General features: G+C 38.3%; 1 protein-coding gene across 1 annotated transcript in view; it reads left to right on the top strand.

Annotated features, from left to right (window-relative positions):
- The window catches only part of LOC128995783 (low-density lipoprotein receptor-related protein 1-like), a 110,635-nt gene that overhangs the window by 54,375 nt on the left and 36,710 nt on the right, over positions 1-19,550 (top strand). The window contains exons 39-56 of the mRNA XM_054420800.1: positions 409-528; positions 1,178-1,411; positions 1,852-2,038; positions 2,576-2,780; positions 3,271-3,460; positions 4,054-4,311; positions 4,463-4,690; positions 5,438-5,590; positions 5,943-6,080; positions 7,055-7,171; positions 7,569-7,765; positions 8,008-8,200; positions 8,508-8,627; positions 9,179-9,427; positions 10,406-10,608; positions 11,203-11,390; positions 16,946-17,166; positions 18,732-18,923. Of these exons, the coding sequence (XP_054276775.1) occupies positions 409-528; positions 1,178-1,411; positions 1,852-2,038; positions 2,576-2,780; positions 3,271-3,460; positions 4,054-4,311; positions 4,463-4,690; positions 5,438-5,590; positions 5,943-6,080; positions 7,055-7,171; positions 7,569-7,765; positions 8,008-8,200; positions 8,508-8,627; positions 9,179-9,427; positions 10,406-10,608; positions 11,203-11,390; positions 16,946-17,166; positions 18,732-18,923 (3,393 nt within the window). The remainder of the gene's footprint in view (positions 1-408; positions 529-1,177; positions 1,412-1,851; positions 2,039-2,575; positions 2,781-3,270; positions 3,461-4,053; positions 4,312-4,462; positions 4,691-5,437; positions 5,591-5,942; positions 6,081-7,054; positions 7,172-7,568; positions 7,766-8,007; positions 8,201-8,507; positions 8,628-9,178; positions 9,428-10,405; positions 10,609-11,202; positions 11,391-16,945; positions 17,167-18,731; positions 18,924-19,550) is intronic.

Genomic DNA, 19,550 nt, shown 5'->3' with positions numbered 1-19,550 from the left:
ATGTTTTGAATTTATTGTGATACAAAATGTCCGAAATAATCCTTCAAATGACATAAACTATATCGCCAATGAATTTTAAACACCACTCTATTCAACTTCTATTGAGAAGAATCTACTTAATATAATTAGTTTTGAGATCTTTGTAAGAATGAAAAGAATTAACATAACTAAACTGTCCTTGGATAAAGTATATGATTTAAATGCGCTTAAAAGAATATGAAAAAGTTTCCTAGTAGGTTTCTATGAGGTGTTGTTTAGCATTCAATCACTAATAGCAATGTGTAACCCAGTAAAATCAAGATTCTTTATAAAACAATACCAAACCTAATTCCCATATTGTTCTGCCAAAACATTGAAGTAAACTGTAAGCAAAGTGTGATTATATTGTTACGGGTTCTGTTGTAACAGGTACCAACCCTTGCGCGGTTAACAACGGAGGTTGCGCTGAGCTGTGTCTCTACAACGGCACGAGTGCTATATGTGCCTGCGCTCACGGACTGGTGGCGGCCGACGGCAAGAACTGCACGGGTAAGATAATAGTTACGATTCTCTATAAATAGTTCTTCATAGGCACATTTTTGTTTTGAGGTGTAAATTGTTCAATAAATAATGAATTGAGTTTCATATTCGAAAGGAACTTTGTATAGATGAAAGAGGAGTTTTTGGATAGGGATTTAGTTCTGCTAGCTACCTGAGAAAATTTGAGTTCAGAGGAGTTCTTTATGTACCCAATAAAATCACATGATGTGATACTGATATTTCATCTTAATATACGACTTAATCAGAGAGTAGATTTTAAATGATTTTTACCCCCTGGGGTCTAATTTTCTCAAGTAAACTAGCTGAACTCTGTGTTTTTGATACAAATTTTTAATTCAGTTTTATTCATTCGGAATTAAAAATAAACATGGTGCAAAATGAATTTGTCTTCCATTGTACAAGATTCCTCCTACTTCCAGCATACACTTGATCATTTTTTATGTTACACCTCACAGACATAATATGCTGTCACAAAACTCCAACTAATTTTCTTAGAAAAAATAGTTCAAGAACTTTTTAAGTGTTCAAAAGTACCTAATTCTTGTATGGCTTAATGTTTACTTTACAATTTGTTACTAGCAGTGTTTCACTTTTATACCGTTCTGGATAAACAAAGCTAAATGATTGTTTGTTACAGAATACGACAGTTTCCTGATGTACTCCAGAGTGGTGCGGATAGACAGTGTACACATCTCTGATGAACATAACCTCAACGCGCCTTACCCCAGCATCCAGTCCAAGGAGCTGATGAGGAATGCTATCGGTCTCACCTACGACTATGAGAGATCCACTCTTTTCTACTCCGACATTCAGCAAGGATCTATCAATGCGGTTATGTTCAACGGCAGCAACCATCGTCAGATCGTTGAGCGTAAGATTTTGGATTGTTTATTTCATATCTGGCCAGCTAATTGTTTTTGTTTGCGAGCGTATTTGTGAATACTGTTAATTTGTTCTAAACTCTCCCAAATAAATAATAAGGGTAAGTATAGTATTTTTAAAAAAATATAGGACCTGGAAATGTATGGTCCCCAAGCCTTTTTTGCTTGAAAATGCCATCAGTAATAGTGAAATATTCTAAATTGAGTCCAAAAATATTTCCATACAGGTACGCTATTTGAGTAGTGCAAGTTGTTCAGTGGTAACTTTTTATTCCTAGGTTTAACAGGTCGATTGTAATCTTTAGTCTACAGAACTATTGACACCTTTGACTTTTCCCTAAAGGAACTTGACTTTCCTATTCTAGTATGGAAATTTAATAAGTGATTAGTAATTTCAAAAAAGACAACTTTTCTAAGTACCGCATTGCAGGTTTGGGCTCAGTGGAAGGTTTGGCGTACGAGGCGATCGACAACATGCTGTACTGGACATGCAACAACGACGCAACCATCAACAAGGTGAATCTGAGTGAGAACTGGGGCAGCCTCAAACCCGAGACAATCATCAAGCTGGGTCCGAGTGACAAGCCGAGGGGCATCGCCGTGGACAGCTGCGACTGGTGAGTGGAAACTTTTCAATTCACTCCAAGCTAAATTAATGTTTCCTCAAGAGATGTGCTTAGAACTTTTACTATGGGTGGAAGAAGACATTCCATTGGGTTGAAATTGTAGACAGTTAAGAATTGATATAAACGTAGTTGACGTGAGCTACTGAAAGACAGTCCTGATTTAAATAACTCATTTCTGGGGAATATGACAAATATCTGGTGAATGTGTCCACTCTTCAACCAAGCGAAACTGATAAAACAAATTATTGTAAACTTCAATATTACGTTATATCACATTAGCCTCCACGATAACAACACTAAGGAAGAATATAGAATTTTCTCTTTAGCAAACACTGTGAATGGCTAATTCAACCACATTTTTTTTTAACAATCAAACTACAAAATTATGTCACAATCTAACTAGCCCAACCTAACTGATGCTATGAGATATTCAAACTGTTCAAAAGTACTTCCATCTTTTTGACAAATATTAATACCTAAGTCAGTTTTCAAAGAAGCTTCCCTTCATTCCCGGCTTTATGTTTCCAGGAGAATGTACTGGACGAACTGGAACTCCCATCACCCTTGCATCCAGAGAGCGTTCCTTACCGGATACGGACAGCAGTCCATCATCACTACGGACATACGCATGCCTAATGCTCTCACACTCGACCACTCGGCCAAGAAACTATACTGGGGCGACGCTCGGCTCGACAAGATAGAGCGGTGCGAGTACGACGGCACTAATAGAGTGGTCAGTGATGTTCTGTTTAAACTTGTCAGAGTAAAAATCAATTAATTTAGTTTTTATTAGGATGTGCGGTGAAGTAGTATTATTCAGTCTTAGCTTGGTTTCCCATTTTAACGGTAAAAGTAATCCTTACTGAGATCTGTTAAGCACGAATTATTCATCACAGAAATAAGTAAAAGCATTTCATTGTTTGATAGTGATACCCATCACCTTTGACGGATTTCTGCAGCTATGGCTGATATCTACAGCTCTCTCAATATTTTAATTTTAATTTTAGAAAATTACCTGAATTGGTTTCTATGTTTTAGTTGACTGACCATGGTTTTGTTCTATTGCTAAAAAATGTCCTAGCAATCCACACTTTGCTTAATCTATACAACACTATCAAGTCACTTGGTGTGAATAAGAAAATAGTATTAAAAAACATTGAAGGTGGTAGTAAAAATGGATTACTGATTAGTATAGTTTACTGAGTATTCTTCATCTCACTCAGGTACTTGCCAGAGTGACGCCTCAGCATCCGTTTGACATGGCCGTGTACGGAGACTTGCTGTTCTGGACGGACTGGGTGCAACATGCTGTGATACGAGCCAACAAGTACACAGGGGCCGACGTGGTGTGGCTTAGAAAGGACGTGCCTAGACCAATGGGCATTGTGGCCATATCCAACAACTCCATGGATTGTAAGTGCTTTGCTATTTTATAAGTTTGTGGCTTGTTTAGGGTGCATGCTTTAAATCTTTCAAACAGCTGATGCTTTAACCTTGAAGTCAATTTGTCTACCAAGTGTAAGATCACTAGGTAAAATAAAAAAAGTGATAAAATGCCACTTGCCCTTAACACGCTGCTTGATAGCAAAGCATCACCTTAATCCATTGTGTTTTGCAAAAACGGCTAACATTCAACTATGAGCAGAGAAATTTGTACTTTATTTTATCTGTATTGATCTGGTTTATTGAGCCTAAAAATTATGACAGCTACTTAAAATATCTGCTGCCCAATCTAGTGATAGTTTTTGGAAATGACAACTGTGGCAAATTAACTCAACAGAAATAAAAGGCATCACTTGCTCTGACCATATTGGACTGATTGTAAATATTAATAATTATTTTATCAAGTATACTAGCTAAACCAACCATCAAAAATTTGTTAACCAGCCATCTTATTTAGTTGGCTTATTTTAAAATCTAGATGATCACTAGACAGTGAAACTGTGTTGGAGATAACCTAACCTAACCTATCCCTCACAGTATCGTAACTCATACTCTTACCTCAGGTTTCAAAGATCCTTGCCGATTGAAAAACGGCGGTTGCGAGGACCAATGCCACTTGTGGGCCAACGGTACGATGTATTGCGGCTGCAACGACAACAGAGCGCTGCTGCCCGACGGGAAGAGATGCGCGACTGTCAACACACCCAACTGTACAGAGGAAGAGTTCCAATGTTCGGACCGTGGATGTATCCCGTACCACCTGACTTGCGACAGTCTGCCTCAGTGTATGGACTCGAGTGATGAGGACGAGACTTACTGCAGTGAGTAGAGTCTTTGTCTAACGTTATAAATACAAAGTTTTAAACAACTGTCCGTATTTGTTAGTTTCCAGCGCTTGGTTACATCAAAATGTAAACAGCGCATTCGTCCTTAAAATGTTTGTTAGTTATTTTAATTTCACCCCAACAACAGGTATGCGCACGTGTCGCAGTGGCTATTTCAAATGTCAGAACAACCGTTGTATCCAGCGTACCCGGCGGTGTGACGATGTCAACGACTGTGGTGACGGGTCCGATGAGCTGGACTGCTCCTGTGATTCGACCACTCACTTCCAGTGCGCTGCTGGGCCGTGTATACTGGTCAAGTTCCGCTGCGACGCCGATCCCGACTGTCCTGACGCAACTGATGAGATCGACTGCCGTGAGTACAACTATGAGTTTCAGTGTGTAAATTATAGAAATACAGTATTCTCCAAACAAGTTTTTTTGTTGTTGATATAGTTAGCTATGTTTGGGTAAACGTGTTTAAGGATTTTACGATTTAGTAATTTTTTTACAGAGCAATGCATTTCAAATGCATTTAAGTTATAACTCAAATTTTGAAATTGGTCCTTGTCATTGTATACGTTAAAGCAACATTAGATTTGGTCTTATTTATTACAACAAATCTATTAATAGTCCTTAGAGCCTAGCTTTGCTAACTCATAAAACAATTATTCCAAAATACAAAGACAATGTCTAATCTCATAGTGCCCTAGATATTTAAATTGCAATCACTGGCAACTGGCAAATGTAAATAACTCTTCAGTGGCTGTTTGAAATTAACAATGCTCTTATGGCGGGCAAATCCAAGATGGTCGTTAGCCTCCAAGGACTCCCTCGGAAAACAATTACAAAACCACAAAGAAAATTTTCAATCCCACAGTGCCCTAGATATTTTAATTACAATCACCTTGGTATTTGAAAACTATTTATTGATGATAAATAACTCTTCAGCATACCAAATAATGTTGCCCTTGGATTGCTGTTGCCACCCACTTCCTCTTTACATGTAAGCATCAAAACTAAAAGTAGTTTTTGAAGGTTCTCTGATACAGTTTCTTCTTGTAAGTTTTATGACACAGACTCACTGTTGTCAATGTTCTGATGCGGTTTCTTTGTTCCGCAGCACTACGTAACTGCACCAATGACATGCCTGATCACGATGTGATCAACTGCAACCACACAACTGCGTGTATTCATCCCTCGTGGATTTGTGACGGACAGAACGATTGTTGGGACAACAGCGACGAGCAAGACTGTGACCATCACACCTCTAGCAGTAAGTTGGAACACTACAACAATGGTTTGGAAAATAAACGATTTTGTTTTTACAACCAGTTAAAATAACTTCAACAAAGCCTACGTTGTGAGTATTTTTTGTGAAGATAGCAAACATAAGATCCTTATAACCTAAGGAATTAAGTAACCTACAAGGAATATTTTTGTTATTGGAAATATTTGTATATGTATAGACCTAATTTATTTGTGAATTATAGGCTTCACTCATCGTTACTTTTACTGGTGATATCCAGGACTTGTCAGACATGATGAAAACACACTCATGAATATTCCTCGCATAAAAGCATCTAATTAAAAAAGTGTAGAACTAAGTCGCTGTTTATGTTCCGCAGCGCTGATGCCCCATTGCCCCGCAAACAAGTTCCGCTGCGACACTGGTCTGTGTATCACGCTGGCGTGGAAATGTGACGGAGACGACGACTGCAACGACAGCCACGATGGCCTGACCAGCTCAGACGAGCGTAACTGTAGTAAGTATTTGTATTCATACTCCCTATGCATAAAGTTGACAATGTTGAATAGTGTCAACACTAGTAATAATTGTTGGGATAAAATATAATTAATTATCTCCACCAAACATTGTTGCAAAACATTATTTTGTATAATTTAAATTTCAAAGAACAATGCAGATGACATTTTCTAATGTGTGGGATATACCGTTTTTATAAACACACAGGTTGGCAGCACTTACAAGTGATTTAATGTATGGGAAACTGGCTGTGTTGGCATCGGGGTGGCCAGTACGTTTTTGTTTCTGAAAATATCCACTTTTGGCACTTGCAATGTTCTTCTGCAGAGCTAATCAATTAGTGATGAAAGGAAATTTCAGTCAGTAATGGTAAAATTGATAATATCTCTTAGCCAACAATACATTTATAAATCAAATTAACTGAAACATCTGAACTGAGAATTCTGACGGAAACCATGCTGTATTGTTTGGTAACACACAATTTAAGTTACTGTGTCGATGTAATAATATATTAAAGATTTTTTAGATGCCTACTTGAATACCTTTGACTATAAACAGAACTAGACATTTTATTCATATGTTAAAATTGTCACTGGTTTAAGGATAAAAATTACCACTGACAGAGTGTGCTGATTTGAATTACTGATTTCTGTTGAATATGGCAACTTTTAAACCAGGCAAAACTGAATATAGGACTTGTCATATCCTAGGTGTAAATCAAGTATAAGATTGACTCTTATTAAGTGAGAAAATATAATTTTAGACTGTTACATACTCTGTAGGTTGATCATTCAACGATGCCATTCCTTTTTTTAAATGGCTACAGCTGGTCCATATAAATGGGATGTATTCTTCAGTATCCAAAAGTCAATAACCTTATTATGACCTGATTATGACTAGTGTTGATGATGTAAATTACACCTCTTGCTTCCCAGTGTGTAAATACAATATCTAATGCCGTTGTGATCGGTGTAGCCTACCACTGCAGGTCAGATCAGTTCCGTTGTCACAACAGTGAGTGTATCCCAGTGACTTGGCAGTGTGATGGCACAGAGGACTGTACTGACGGCTCTGATGAAACCGAATATTGCGGTGAGTCTATAGATATTAAACTGAATTTGATTGATATGTTGTGGTTGCACTGCGACCTAAAAGATCTATTGTGTAACAAAATTTGAGCCCAGTACGGGTTGAAAGCACCTCTGTAGCCCTAATTCCTTGAGGAAATCCAGTATCTTACGGGGTTCCAAAAGAGAACATTCCTAATCATTATCGACAGCTTTGCAAGCTGCAAACAGATGCTTTGGTATGTGTACTCCTTATTGGCAGAAGCTACATTCTCTTGAACAATAACAATTTTCATTCATTTTCATTTTCCTCTTAATCAGCAGTGCTCAGAAATCCGTTTTGCATTCTTATACAAATTTTGTTTGCTCTTATCATTTAATTGTATTTCCTGTATACATGATGAGTGAATGCTTGTTCCCAGCTACCAGGACTTGTCCACAGTCAGAGTTCAGATGTAACGCTACAGGCCGCTGTATTCCCTGGGCTTGGGTGTGTGACACAGAGGATGACTGCGGAGACAACTCCGACGAGAATCTCCGCCAGGACTGTCTCTCCTACGACCCTTCGCCTTGCATGGACACTCAGTTTATGTGCAGCAACCGCAAGTGTATTACGAAGGTTGGTCTACTTACCGTTGTGGTTGGTGTTTTCAAGGATTAATTAACAGTAACAAGTTTCCTGTTGACACTAATTTTACAATCTTAGCTCTGAGAGCTACAAGTATATTAGCATATTATTATTATGTTCTGAAAATAGGTACTACTTCATATCTTCTTTACTCACCACCACTATTCTTTTTTATCCTACACATCCGCTGAATAAAGTTTTCCTCAAGGTTACATATTTCTATTTGATCGTAGGAATACTTCTGTGACGGAGACGACGACTGTGGAGACGGCAGCGATGAGCCGATAACTTGCGGCCACAACGTCAAGTGTTCCAGCAAGGAGTTTGCCTGTCGTAACGGCAAGTGTATCAACTCTGCTCTGATTTGCAATGGAGTCGACGACTGTGGAGATAGTTCTGACGAAGATGTCGACAATCACGAATGTTGTGAGTGAAAAATCTTCTGAAAACTGAAACTGTGCTGTAATCATGAGCTTTAAGTTGGTCAAACATTTTCTAAAAAAATACTTGAGGGTATGCGATATTAAATTGAGTGCTCAAAACTATTTAATCAATGGCTATTTAAACAGAAATACACCACTACATGTTCAAATCTATTTTAACAAGGATTTATGTACAACACAGAGTGTGGACCTGTTTTTGAGTTGGCCTCAATGAAGCAAAATATACATAATATTCCATAACTTTTGATGATTCCAGTTCGGTTCACCAACATGTGTGTTTTTGTTTACAGACAACATGAACTGTGTGGGCGATGATGTGTTCCAATGTGCCAACGGATTGTGTATCAATGCAACGTTGTTGTGTGACCGAGAGAATAACTGCGGAGATTATAGTGATGAGGAAAAATGCAGTGAGTTGTTGTTTAATGTTTGTCAATCTAGAAAAAAACTTATCTTGCTACATTAGTCCGGTATGATAAGTATGTTTCCGTAGATAAGTATAGGCCTATCTATACATAATGGCTTTAAGTAGATTTTTGGTCACTACTTTTTTTCTTTTTTGTAACCTTAACTGTTTGTCACTGTAGACTGGTCTGTGTGGTAATCTAGACATAGTGAAGTATTGTTTCAGTTACAATTGTAAATTTTAAGTCACATGGGCGTTGAATGAGTCATCCGTGTTTGTTGTTTAAGGACAGAAGAGTTTGTTAACTTATCCAATTCAGACGGTTTGGAATCTTGCAAGTAAAATTTGAAAAAAAATATTTCTACAGAATTATATCATACTAGTGCACCTGTTGCTCGAATTCAAGCAAGTTTATATCACTAAATCATAATCAGATAACGGTATTTACAATAAAACCTTATTTTGCCACAACTAAGTACCAGTATCTGAATATAACACAAACTGCTATTTCACCATGCGCTCTTGCTACTGTATCCAACACGTGTTTTGTCGCAGACGTCAACGAGTGTGAGACTACCAACCCCTGCGCTCACATCTGTAAGGACCTGAAGGTCGGCTACGAGTGTGTGTGCCGTCCAGGGTTCAAGATACACCCGGGCAACCTGAACCTGTGTGTAGACGTGGACGAGTGCGAGGAACACAAGTGCTCTCAGATATGTCGCAACACGTACGGCAGCTACAGCTGTTCTTGTGTGGAGGGATACCTTCTGCAGGCCAACGGACACTCCTGCAAAGCTGACTCTGGTGAGTAGAGTTTATTTGGTTGTGAGGATAGCAGGCATACTTGAATGGGAAAGAGTCAAAACTGGTACAAGAAACACAAAACTTTACACTAAAACATCAGGATATTTCACAGTGACTGACAGTATTTCGACTGAACAAGGTATGAGTTGAAGAGCTAGTTCACCTTCCTTAGGTAAACATGCTGTCAGTGACACTAATATATTCTAATGTTTTGTATAGTTTAAAGTTATATGTTTGTGTACAAGTTTGGACTTTTTCCCATTCCAATAAGCCTGCTATCCTCACAAACACTTCCTAAAATCCTAGGCCCTTGTGCTCTATTTTACATCTTTTACCTGATTTAGGAAAAAGGGTAATGCTTTGGAAAATTAAAAACATTACTGTTTTTTATGGAAGAGTCTTCAAGATCAGTGGTTGATGGTTGGTCTTGTTAACTCTAGGCAAAAGTAGTGTAATTGTATACCCAAGCCTATTGCATTCTTGAACTTCCCCTCTAAAGTCAGTTGTGCATTGTAGGTAAAATCAGGGATTAAAGTCTACAATTCTGTTCACATGTGTCACTGAAAGTGTTATTAATTTTTTTACTTTTTGCTGCCGGTTCTGATTAATCCAGTATTAATCCGAGTTCTGATTAAGAGAGGTTCCAATAATCAGGATTTTATACACTTTAGGAGTATATATTTAGTGGTTTTTCAATTGAATCTCTTGTTCATAGTTTTGTAAAATTGTTATTAAAAATTCTTTTACTTTTTAACCAGTTAGAAAATTTAAAATCCTACTGGTCTCGATAAACAGTTTAAGAAACATTTAACTCATTTTGGTCCGAATAACCCAAAATTATAAGATTTAGAACGGACTATAGGAACATCCTTTACACCTAGAGATCACATTTTGCTCAAGTAAAATCCTCACTGACAATTTATCTCAAACTACCACAGAACAATATTTATTTCTACTTATATCTTATTCTCTATGCAGCTGTGCAGCCGAAGCTGATCTTCTCCAACAAGTACTACATCCGAGAGTTGGAGATGAACGGACACACGACTCTCTTGGCAAACAACCTAACCAACGCAGTGGCCGTGGACTTTGACTGGCAGGAGCAGTGTATCTACTGGTCTGACGTCACTGCGCTTTCTAGCTCCATCAAGCGTTTCTGTCACAACGACACTTCGTATCAGGTGAGAGATTGGTGTGTATAGAGCGGGGCGTTCCTTTGTGTGAATGGTTCAGCGATAGCAGAAGACAACAATGATGTTCACACGGCCGCGGGAAACGGTGACAACGTCCACATATAACTGTCAGAGATGTTCATGATTTCGCTGCGATCACGGGAGACGATGATGATGTTCATACAACCACAGGAGATGATCACAATATTACTTCGAGTTTGGCTTGACTGAAAAAAAATAGGCTGGCACTCCTTTTCATTAAAGTACAATTTTTTTAAATTTGTTGTTAGATCTGCATTTACATTTGATATGTTCTTATTTAATGTGTGTAGAAGGGATTAAACTTTAATTGGCTGTTTAGAATATTTCATTGCTGCATTAATTTTTTTATACTTTAAAAACTCCTCATTTTCTCAAAAATACTTGATGGAACCACCTAAAGGCATTAGTGTAACCAATCCATTCAGAAAATTTTGTAAAACTATAAAAAAATGGTCTTGGTATCGACAATCTAGAACTGATTTTTCAGGAATCGGTATTGTGAATCGATCAATGTTGGTCTTGATACATCATTATGGTTTACGTTTGTGTTTGTCTTGACAGACGCTACACTCAGCGACGCTGCAGAACCCTGATGGTCTGGCAGTTGACTGGGTCGGTCGGAACCTCTATTGGTGTGACAAGGGACTGGACACTGTGGAGGTGTCTAAGCTGGACGGTCGATACCGCAGAGTCATCATACGCGAGGGTCTGCAGGAGCCTCGTGCCATCGCTCTGGATCCTCGGCTAGGGTGAGTTGTACAAACAGTAGGAAAAATGTTTATAAATTTATTTACAAGATTATTAAAAGATTTACTGATATCACTGGTGTTATAAACCGATAAACGTATATTTAGATACTATTAGGACTCTTAATTGAAAACACGACACTGAAATAATTACACTGATCTGAACAGACGTTCACTAACCTGGATCTCATTGTAGACTGCTCGTTTCGCCTTTGTCCTTAGCGGTAGTGGTGGGGTTAGCTTCTTATCTCTAAGCAAACACAGACTTGTCTAGAATAGCAAACTTCGACTTGTCTAACTTAACTTGTCTCTTCTTGGTCCAAATAAAATACTCCTTACTTTAATATTAATAAAATAAAACATCTTCCTTATAACAATTCCTCCCAACCAAATAAGATAATTCACAAAATAAAATATTTACAAAATAAATTTGGGAGGATTTCTTCTTCGTCTACAAGTCTATTTTGATTGGTGGTTTCCGAGTTCTTTGAGAGCGTCGGAGACCGATAGGGCTTTGGCCGTGTGTCGTCAAACCTCTGTTTTCTTCCATGATTTGATTTTCGTCTTTCCCGTTAGTTGTCTCAGGGGAACTCGTGTTTTCTGGAGTCTTGATGGGTGTTTTAGTCTGTGCTGGTCTCGGACTCTGCTGGAAATTTTCCCTAGGAAATTGAGTCACAATATCATCTTCATCAGATTGAGCCATACATTTTCTCAAGTGGTCTGCGTGCACAAACCTTGTTCTACCATCAACCTTAGCTAGAAACGTAACTGGACTAATAATTTTTATGATGGTTCCAGGTTGCCAGTTTATTTTTTCGTTTCGGACTGTTTTCACAAACACTCGGTCGCTAATATTGAAATTCCGAAAATTTCCCCTGTTTTGATTAGCCGTGTTCACAATCTTTTCTTGCTTATCTAACATCTGTTTAGCTAGGTGCGGTTTTAGAAGGCCTAGGTGGCATTTTGGCTTAAACTTCAAAAACGTCTCGGATGGTGTTTGCCCCGTGATTGAATGGGGAGTGTTCCTGTAGACAAATAGGAATGAATCTATACGGTGTTGTAATGACCTATTGGCTTTGTCTCTATCATCCTGTAACATTTGCTTCACAAAGGCGTCTTTAACGGTTTGTACGGCACGTTCCGCTAGGCCATTTGAGGCCGGATGATATGGAGGCGTCAAGACATGACTAACACCATTTGATCTCAAAAAATCACCAAACTCTTGAGAGGTGAACTGTGGGCCACCGTCTGTCACCACTGTCGAAGCAAGACCATATGCTGCAAAACAGTGTCGGAGTTTCTCAATCGTCCTGCTGGCTGTTGTAGATGGCATGTAAAAAATTTCTATCCATTTTGAATGGCTATCTACAATAATGAGAAATTCCTTTCCCTCGTGATAGGCGAAATCTAGGTGTAATCTTTGCCAGTTATGTTTAGGCCAAGCCCAAGGCTGTAGTGGCGCTAGTGGTGCTGATTTCCGGGTTGTCTGACAAACCATGCATCCCTTTACCATCTCTTCGATGTCTTGGTCCATCCGAGGCCACCACACGTAGCTCCGAGCAAGCGATTTCATTCTTGATTCACCTGGGTGTTCAGTGTGCAGTAATGTTAAAACTTCCTTACGGTGAGTAGGCGGTATAATCACTCGATTGCCCCATAGTAGACAGTTGGAATCAACGGAGAGTTGAGCTGTTTTGTTCAGATAGGGTTTTAGTTGATCATCGTACGGAAGATTAGGCCAGCCATTTGTTGTATAATCGATTACTTTCGACAAAATAGGATCATACTTGGTTGCTGTTGCTAACTCCTTATAGGTTATGTGCAGCTCGTTAGATGTTGAGAAGAAGGATATTTCACCTTCGTCCTCTGAGCCTTCACAGGGTAGTCTAGACAGGGCGTCAGCGTTGGATATTTCCGATCCTTTCTTATATTTTATCTCATACTGATATGCTGCTAGTGTTAATGCCCAACGTTGGATTCGGGCTGCCGCTAGCGTAGGTATCCCCTTAGTAGGGCCTAATAGAAATATGAGTGGCCTATGATCCGTTACCAGTGTGAACTTGCGACCGTACAGAAAATTGTGGAACTTGCGTATGGCAAATATCAAGGCTAGTGCTTCCTTTTCAACCTGGCTATATTTGATCTCACATTTTGATAAGGTGCGGCTCGCAAAAGCAATCGGACGCTCGGAACCATCTGGTAAGATGTGAGCAATTACGCCACCTATTCCAAAACTAGAGCTGTCACAAGTAACGATTATTTCAAGGTTAGGATCAAAAGGTATTAGAACATTGTCTTTACACAGTAGTTCCTTACTAGTTCTGAATGCTCGTTCACATTCGTCACACCACGTCCATTTGACGTCATTATTTAGCAGCCTATACAAGGGATGTAATATTGTAGATAAGTTAGGTAGAAACTTGCCATAGTAGTTGAGAAGTCCAAGATAAGAACGCAGTTGACTTATATTCTCTGGTCGAGGAGCGTTTACGATAGCTTCAGTGAGAACCTCACTTTGATGAATTCCTCTTGCATCTAGGCGGTGCCCTAAGAAAATCAGAGACTCCTGAAAGAACTCACTCTTGGCATTGTTTACCTTGATTCCATGATCACATAATCGTTGAAGAACAGCATCCACTCGTCCTAACATTTCATCAGTAGATTTTGCTACAATTAAGATATCGTTTAAGTAACAAAAAGTGTTTTCGAGTCCGTTTAAAATCTTATCCATTGCTGACTGGAATAGTGCACCTGCACTAGTAATGCCATAAGGCAGCCTGGCAAACCTAAAAAGACCTTTGTGGGTGGTTATGGTTAGCAGTTCCTGTGAGGATTTGTTAACCTTAAGTTGGTTGTACGCTGCAGAAAGATCAAGCTTTGTAAACAGTTTGGCTCCTGAAATTTGTGAAAAAATGTCATCAGGAGTGGGGAGCGGATAGTAATCCGTTCTTAAGCATGGATTTATTGTCACCTTAAAATCCCCACAAATTCTTACCCTTTTATCAGGTTTGACAACTGTAACAATTGGTGTTGACCATTGCGACTTCGTCACAGGATAGATGATACCGTTACTCTGTAAGTTGTTAAGCTCGTTCTCAACGGCTTCACGTAATGCGAAAGGTACATTCCTTGTCTTACAAAAAACAGGTTTGGAATTTTCTTTTAATACCAAATCAACAGAAATACCCTTAATTTCACCTATTGTTTGCTCAAAAACTGGTGAATACCTCTTTTTCAAAGTCGAAATTAACTCAGGAATAGGAACAGTCTTACCTTGCGTAAGACGAAGAGCTGCGACGTTTTGTTCTCCGTCCGAGCCATTTGGTTTCATACAGTCCCAGTTAAACTGTATTTTCTCAATCCAGTTCCTTCCCAATAGCGGAGGTTGATGTGAGCCGTTGCTCTCGATGACTACTACTGGCAGGCGCTGACTGCTTCGGCCCGTGGACACGTTGGCCTGGAACTCGTCCAAGATTCGAATTCTCTCTCCAGTATAGGTCTTTAGTTTAACATTACAACTCTCTAAGGTAGGCATTGATTGATTAAACTTTTCAAAATAGACATCTTCAGGCATTACTGTGACTACTGCGCCTGTGTCAATTACCATTTCAACTGGCACATCGTTTATCATAACTTCAGTTACAAAACCACTTTGCTTCTTTGCACTAGAATTAGCATAGGCTATAGTGTATAGCTCCAAGTCGTGGTCAAAATTGTGGCTAACGGGAGGTTCGTCCTCGCTCCCATCACTACCGTCAACATCACACATGTTTAACCTATCACCTTTAGGCCTAAACTTATTTTTATTTTTGCTGCACTTGTTTGATAAATGACCCTTTCTTTTGCAGTAGAAGCATGTGTACTCTACGTAAGGACAAGCATTAGGATCGTGGGGCTTTCCGCAACGGAAACAAGAAAATTTTCCCAGTTGTGGTTCCCTAGGTCTAAAGTTTTGAGGTTTTGATGATTTCTCAGCAGAACTATGATTCGGGTTAACTCTCCTATTAACATAACCTATATCCCCAGAAGAAATTTGTTTTTCAGGATGTAGGGATTTGACGTTTCTGTCAGCGTTCTCTATCACAAGTGCCATCTCAAGGGCCTTAGAAAAGGTTAATGTGTCCCCTTCTGCTAATAATTTACTTTGTATATGAGAAGACTTAAGCCCACACAAGAATTTGTCCCTAAGGGCTTCATCCAAAAAATTCCCAAAACTACATGTAGATGCTAGCTTCTTTAGCTGAACTGAGTAATCAGTGATTGATTCACCATCTTTTTGACCCCTTTTGTTAAAAATAAACCTTTCATAGGTAGTATTACAGGTAGGTGTATAGTGTTTCTTAAGCACAGAGATAACCTCTGCAAACTCAACTTCATTTACTTTTTTAGGGTGCAAAAGATCCTTAAGTTTTGTATATAACATCGGTCCCATAATAGAGACAAAAAATGAGAGTTTACTTTCATCCTTGATTGTGTTTATCTTAAAGAAATGTTCTAACCTTTCTACGTAGTTTTCAAACGATTCCAACTCTTCATTAAATTCACTGATCTTTCCCACAATTTGTTTTGAAGACATATTTCAGGATAAATAAAATTCAATTTCACTTTTGGAAGTACACGGATGCACATATCTTGAATAAAAACGTGACTAAATACTTTTCGTAGTCAAACATAACCTGGTTTCAACGATCAGCATCAATTAATTGCACAGCAGACAGCAGCACTGCAATTGCAGTCTTCAACAAGAAGAAATAACAGAAGTAACAGGTATTTGTAACCGGTCAACTTTAGTAGCAGTGTAAAATAAAACTAGTTCCCAAGCAACTGTGATTGCAAGTCACTGTTATAGTTGGAGTCACCGTTACTACTTCACAGTTCCAGTAACCGTTTCGGCAACTTTTCAAAATGGCGTACACTGAGCAAAAACTTGTCGGCAAAATTGACAAACTTACAACCCAAAGTTAGAGTTATTCTAACGGTAAAAACACGCACTGGATCGATAAAAAGGCCTCGTCGCCACTGTTATAAACCGATAAACGTATATTTAGATACTATTAGGACTCTTAATTGAAAACACGACACTGAAATAATTACACTGATCTGAACAGACGTTCACTAACCTGGATCTCATTGTAGACTGCTCGTTTCGCCTTTGTCCTTAGCGGTAGTGGTGGGGTTAGCTTCTTATCTCTAAGCAAACACAGACTTGTCTAGAATAGCAAACTTCGACTTGTCTAACTTAACTTGTCTCTTCTTGGTCCAAATAAAATACTCCTTACTTTAATATTAATAAAATAAAACATCTTCCTTATAACAACTGGAAAGTTATATCTGTCGGTTTTATGGTTACAGTAGACTCTCATTGGTCTGTCATTCAATGGTCAAAAATGTTCTATTATCCAAAAACGCCAATATCACTCATGAGTAACATTATTTGTGTGAAGGAAGTTTGTTGTTTGAAATACATTAAAGAAGTTACCCAAATTCACCCTTTTCCCTGAGGTTATCAATTTATGTAATGTTACCTCCAGTAACCCTGAATCCTCTAAATCTTTTAGGTACCTGTACTGGACTGACTGGGGAGACCGACCTCACATAGGCAAGGCAGGAATGGACGGCAGTAATCCTCATGTCATCATAGACAAGGGTCTGGGCTGGCCCAACGCACTCACCATCTCATACGAGACCAACGAACTGTTCTGGGCGGACGCTAGAGAAGACTACATAGCGTCTTCGGACTTAGACGGCAATTCCATACGGAAACTCATGAGCAGAGGAGGTAAATTATCTTTATTGCTTCAACAGTAAACTATTTTTGTGGGTTAAAAACAAAGTGACTTTTTAAACTAACATCACTTACTTTTTTATTTATTTTATTTACTTCTTTTCTTTAATTCTAAGAAGCTTAAAAACCGGAGACGTTTCAACATGACTTCAGGCTAGCTAGGCCAGAGGTTGCCTTATCACATAGATAAAATCCTTTGGTTATTGGCGGGATTTGAACTCTGGACCTTGGTGACCAAAGTGCGCTCTGACACTAGACAAGCTCACTCCTCTCTATTGTAATTTGTGCTGTATCTCTTTATGGCCCCACTGAGTTTTACTTTCTAGTACTATCTGATTTTTTAGCGAATTTCCCATATAGGGAATAAGCTAATACCGTAGTACTCATGGTAAGACCTGGACGAGGGACCGATTTTTTTTTTCGTTTTGAGGTCCCTAGAGGCCAAAAACACCATCCGTTCAAATTCATATATATATATATTTATATATTTATATATATATATATGTGTCCGTTAGCACGATAACTCGAGCAAAAATGATCCGATTTTGATGAAATATGGTACAAACGTGTAAACCTACGTTTATTCGAACGAGTTCACGATCCAGCATGATCGGACCATGGGAACGGGGGTTTACGGGGGGGTTTTATGGGGTAAAAATAGGTTTTTCCCATTTTTGACCCCAAAAACATAAAATTTAGCAATTTCTTTCCAAACCATTTTGTAGAGCTTAAAAAAACAAATAATTTAGTATATTGAAGCGTTATTATGCGCCTAATGGTTACGGAGAAAATTTAAAAAAATTTTAAATTTAAAATTCCCATGTTATTCTAATGGAGAATAAGTAAACCGTTGTAGTTTGCTTGTTTATTAACATATTTTGATCAAATTTGGGAAATGTTTTTATTTCTTACTAACTACTAACATTTTACAAAAAAAAACAGTTTACCCTCCCTGATGCAGCAAACCTAAGTACTTGTTAAACTAATTCTATTTAAATCGGTAATAAATGTTATATTTTTAAGTACACATTTCAGTGTAAATCCAATCAGTCAAATGGAAATTCGCTTAGTCTGCAGGTTTGCTGCGGCGGGGGTATTTTTTCATAGTATATATGAAAAACGTATTGTTTTTGTAAAAAAATGTCAGTTTGCGTTTTGGGTGTAAATATCAATTTTGTGTCCCCTGAACCCCTAAATAGGCTTTTGAAGGGATGTCTTTTAGTTTTTCTGAATGTGTGTGTGGATGTGTACAGAGCTACAGACTACACCTGAGGTCCGACTTTGATGACATTTGTTATCTAGGCACTATTCCATGAAATCTCCAGGCGTTTATTTTTTTTAATTTTAATTTTTTTAAATGGCAATTCCATAAAAATTCTTAAAATAACAGAAAAATCAAATTTTTACCAAAACGGCTAATTTTGATTCAAATTAAGTTTACTATTGTCATTTTAACTCTAAACAAAATTGTAAAACCCTGTTTACTCGTTTAGTGAAGATGTTTGTAGGTTAAGGTATTCTGTGCTTTTGCCCATGACTTATCTGAGTTTCTGTGGCAGAAACGCCAGATCTACGACTACATCATGTGTTTGCCATCGCCGTGTTTGAAGACCACATCTACTGGACTGACTGGGAGACAAAGTCTGTAGAGAGATGTCCCAAGTACAGTGCTACCAACTGCAGCACACTTACTACGACTGTGCATCGACCCATGGATATTCACATATACCACCCGTACAGACAACAACCTGGTACGTATTTGATTAGATTTTTTGTATTGAGATTTTTAGAATAGAGGCTGTGAAATGTAAATTCAGGACTAGCCTTTACATAAGGATTTTTTTTAAATAGTGGTCTTACATTTTCAGGACGTAGTCAACTTTTACACAAGAAAAAACAACATCAAACAATAAAGACCCACAAAAATTGTATTCTTTCACTAGCAGTATTTTCAACCAAAGAAGGTTCGAGTTGGGGTGAGCCAACTGAACTTCTCTATTTCCAACTAAAATCTTCCTTGGTTTGAAATGCTGTCGGTGAGTGAAAAATTCTAATTTTTGTGTATCGGTATAGTGTAATGTTGCGTTTCTTGTGCCGAAGTGGATTGTTTCATATCTAGGGAAGCCCGCTCTCCTAAAAAAATCCTCATCTCCTATAGGTTAGTCGAACTTGGAATCTTCTATAGGCTAAAACAACCTTAAGTAAGAAACTCTTATGTTTTAAAGCAAACCCAAGTTGGTTGATTCGGATCTTTTGAGAAAATTTTTATCTTCAACCTACTCTATGAAGAAGTCCTAGAGGACGAAACATCAATGTTGTGTTTTTTGGCTTCATTAGGTATCTATTGGGCTCTAACTTTCTCATATAAACTAGCTGAA

Source organism: Macrosteles quadrilineatus, unplaced genomic scaffold (assembly GCF_028750875.1).
Source record: "Macrosteles quadrilineatus isolate MER2022 unplaced genomic scaffold, UCM_ALF_1.0 Scaffold_5__1_contigs__length_97177068, whole genome shotgun sequence".
Taxonomy (NCBI): Eukaryota; Metazoa; Arthropoda; class Insecta; order Hemiptera; family Cicadellidae; genus Macrosteles; species Macrosteles quadrilineatus.
The sequence above is the reverse complement of the archived record's forward strand: the minus strand, read 5'-3'. Positions and strand labels throughout refer to the sequence as shown.